At 34.9% G+C, this 3,160-nt stretch overlaps 1 protein-coding gene across 2 annotated transcripts in view; it reads left to right on the top strand.

The window, feature by feature from the left end:
- LOC117172787 overlaps positions 1–2,905 on the top strand; it is a 26,600-nt gene extending 23,695 nt beyond the window's left edge. The window contains exons 4-5 of one of the 2 annotated variants that reach the window (XM_033360999.1): positions 1,114–1,226; positions 2,629–2,905. In XM_033360999.1, coding sequence (XP_033216890.1) covers positions 1,114–1,226 — 113 coding nt within the window. In that variant the 3' untranslated portion in view covers positions 2,629–2,905. The remainder of the gene's footprint in view (positions 1–1,113; positions 1,227–2,628) is intronic. The other variant, XM_033361000.1, reaches the window with a different exon arrangement.
- The last annotated feature ends 255 nt before the right edge of the window (positions 2,906–3,160 follow it).

The raw sequence follows: 3,160 nt of genomic DNA, 5'->3' as shown, positions 1-3,160 counted from the left end.
AGTTCGAATCAGAATTCAAATCGGAACACTGAACGCGTCGAATTTCGAATTGCCCACTTCGAATCGGTTGTCTGTCGAATCAAATTGTTCACATCGAATGTCGATTCGAAAGACTTTTGAACTGCCCACTTCGAATCGGAAATGAACTCGAAAAACTGAGCGCTTCGAATTTCTTTTCGAAAGACTTACGAACTGCCCACTTCGAATCGGTTCTCTTTCGATTGGATCTAAAGGCGTCGAATGGCGATTCTAAAGACTTTCAAATTGCCGAATTTGAATCAGTTTTCTTCGATTCGAGTTCAGGGCGTCGAATGCCGATTCGAAAGACTTTCGAATTGCCCACTTTGAATCGTTTTTTCCCGATTCGAACTGGCCTCTTCGACTTTCTTTTGAATCGACTTTCACCGAAAATTCAAAGGTCTTGTTGTTTCGGTGAAAGGAGGACCAAAAAAAGGCATATTTTGAAGGTCCTTACTCTTGATCTACTGAGAGAAGGAATATTTTCTCTTTTTTCCATTACGCAGAATTAAGTCCTCTTGTACTCCTTCTCTAGGAACTTTCTTTTGTGACAATCCAGAAACAAGCTATTTACAAAAAACATAACTCTAGGCATTTACCTGTAAATTCAAGTCGAAATGGGTCACCTTCGGAAGGTGCTAACTCGCGATCTATTTTAAATAGAAAAAAATCAGGGTTTTTTCAAAGGACCTGATCCCATCTTATGCGACCCCAAATAAAGTAAATAAGAGAAAAAAATGACTGCCCCATAAATTATCATCTAAAAGTACCAGATGACTGGACAATTTAATATTTATTAATATTTTCCAATAATTTTTTCCGTGTTACTTAAACTTGTATTTTTGAATATAGGTAAAACAATATTGATCTCAAGATTGCATTGATCAGCTGGTACACTCTATACATGGCGTTAAATTCATTTTTTACTTGTTTGAGTTTCAAATTTCGTTTTTTTTTCTTAGTTCAATGTAACCCAAATGTAAATATCTGGCCCAAACAAGTGCGTTACATAGTACTTGAATGGGTCCTTATCGAATGCAATGTTAAAAACGTTTGCATTTTAATATACACTTGTATAATAACTTTTCTGTACAGAAATTGCCCAACTAATTCCCGAGTCCCGATCTGGGCCTGAACGGATTTTCCACATGCAGCCTCAAGGGGACAGATGGTGTGGCTCGCGTCAGAACCACATCGGGTCGGTTTAGGTTAGACAAGTTTATGTCAAGTTTTCTGTTATTGTGAATTCTCCTTTTTTAAAGCTTCTTTGGCCTTAACGAACACATACTCATAATGTATCTCGTGCTTCGCACTCAAGTTTATCCCTAAAATTTTATATTATTCCCATAAGTGTATAATATTATAATTCATAACCACATCGGGTCCCATTACGTGGACGTGGCTGAAATTTTACCTCGATTTCACTGGGAGCGGATTTGAATTTTTTAAACAAATTCAAAAAGTTGTTATGGTAATCTTTTAGGGCATTCAAAAAGCAACATTTTTCTTCTCATGACTTTTTTCCTATCGTGCGTTATTTGGAATAAAATGTTCATTTTCGTGTGCTTTTTGGAATTTTGTAAATCCTATAACTTAGATAATTTTTGATTTTATGAAAAAAATCATTGGGATAAATTGTTCGACTATTTGAATACTATGAATAACCGTACAGTGAATGCGTACAGACATGCCGACAGATAGGCCATATCTGGGCCAGATCGAGCCACCATTTCAGATGCCCAGATCTGGGCCCTGTCGGGTAGGGAGCTTCATTTACGGTCTGGCGCCAGACAGATTACCCTATCGGACCCACATTTTTCCTGCTCGGGGCTTGACCGGCGGACCGCCAAAAGTTTTGCACCTGTTAAAACCTCAGTATATGCAATCGTCATTAAGCGACTGTGGATATTAAATTCCATATGCCGCATATTGATCATTTATTATAAATGACAGATATTTGCACTTTACATCATTTAAAAATAATTTTGGCACTAATTTGCAATTATAAATAGTAAAAAAAATATATTTTTAAGAAACCTAACCCCCAAGCACCTGTACTCTCTTTAAAATTCTAAGAATCACAGCGAATTTAAAAAAAATCCACCCATACTTTGCACTTTAATTATAAGTAATTATTTAATCGAAGAATTGAAGGTTATTACTTTATTTTTTAACATTCGACAAGATTTAAAGGCATCAAAAAACTAAGTGTTTTCACGCTCTCTGTTTTACCGACTTTGATATACATGTATATTATTTCGCAGCATGATTGTATACAAGAACGCCTATATAGGATCGAATGATTTGATCCTTCCAAGAACTGCTGACCCACGCGGTTTCACAGCCTTGTGGCAGTATCAACAGTGTGTCGCGACTAGTTTACAATAGACTGTTTACGTTTTGACAGACTCATTTATTCTCTAGGCCAGTGTAAGGCAACCCCCGAAACTGTTCTTATATAAGCGTTCTTGTGTATATTAACATTGATGTACAGAATATGCCAATGACTTTACTCACATTATATTAATTATCCAATCAGATTTTTCTAACCGTGTATTTAAAAAGGTATGATTATTGACGTTTTGATATATGTATTGATAAATGTTTCAGATATTTATGTACTGTGGCAGAATAGCTTATGTGGTCCTATAGGGAGATAGAACCAGAGGTACTGAATCCATATTTTTACCAGACGGAAGCATTTTTCTGGCATTTAAAAATAATATAACAAAATATATTTTTATCCACTGCAGTTGAACACAATAATGTTACTTCCCGGAAAATAAGTTAAGTCACTTGGCGAAAATGTTAAACTTTCGAATAAAAATTATAATTGTAAAAAAAATAAAATTCAAATAATTAAACACTGAATTGTGACCATCGTAAATGTTTTATCATTTTCTTTGCTTATATTTTAGATTATAGTGAGTGCAAACTTTTTAATCTGATAATTCCGAAACTTGGCATAATAAGATTGTATGTTTCGAGCAACGGAAGTTTTGTGCCGTTATACTAAACAAAATATTTTGTAATTTGTTCATATTTTAAAGTGAATATACGAAAATTATGTTATCCTTTCTTTAGTTTAAGCCAGCTAAATCTTACTGGTTTGAAAAGCCTACACAATGGCTCTACACAATGG

The sequence above is a fragment of the Belonocnema kinseyi genome, chromosome 5 (assembly GCF_010883055.1).
Source record: "Belonocnema kinseyi isolate 2016_QV_RU_SX_M_011 chromosome 5, B_treatae_v1, whole genome shotgun sequence".
Classification (NCBI taxonomy): Eukaryota; Metazoa; Arthropoda; class Insecta; order Hymenoptera; family Cynipidae; genus Belonocnema; species Belonocnema kinseyi.
The sequence above is the reverse complement of the archived record's forward strand: the minus strand, read 5'-3'. Positions and strand labels throughout refer to the sequence as shown.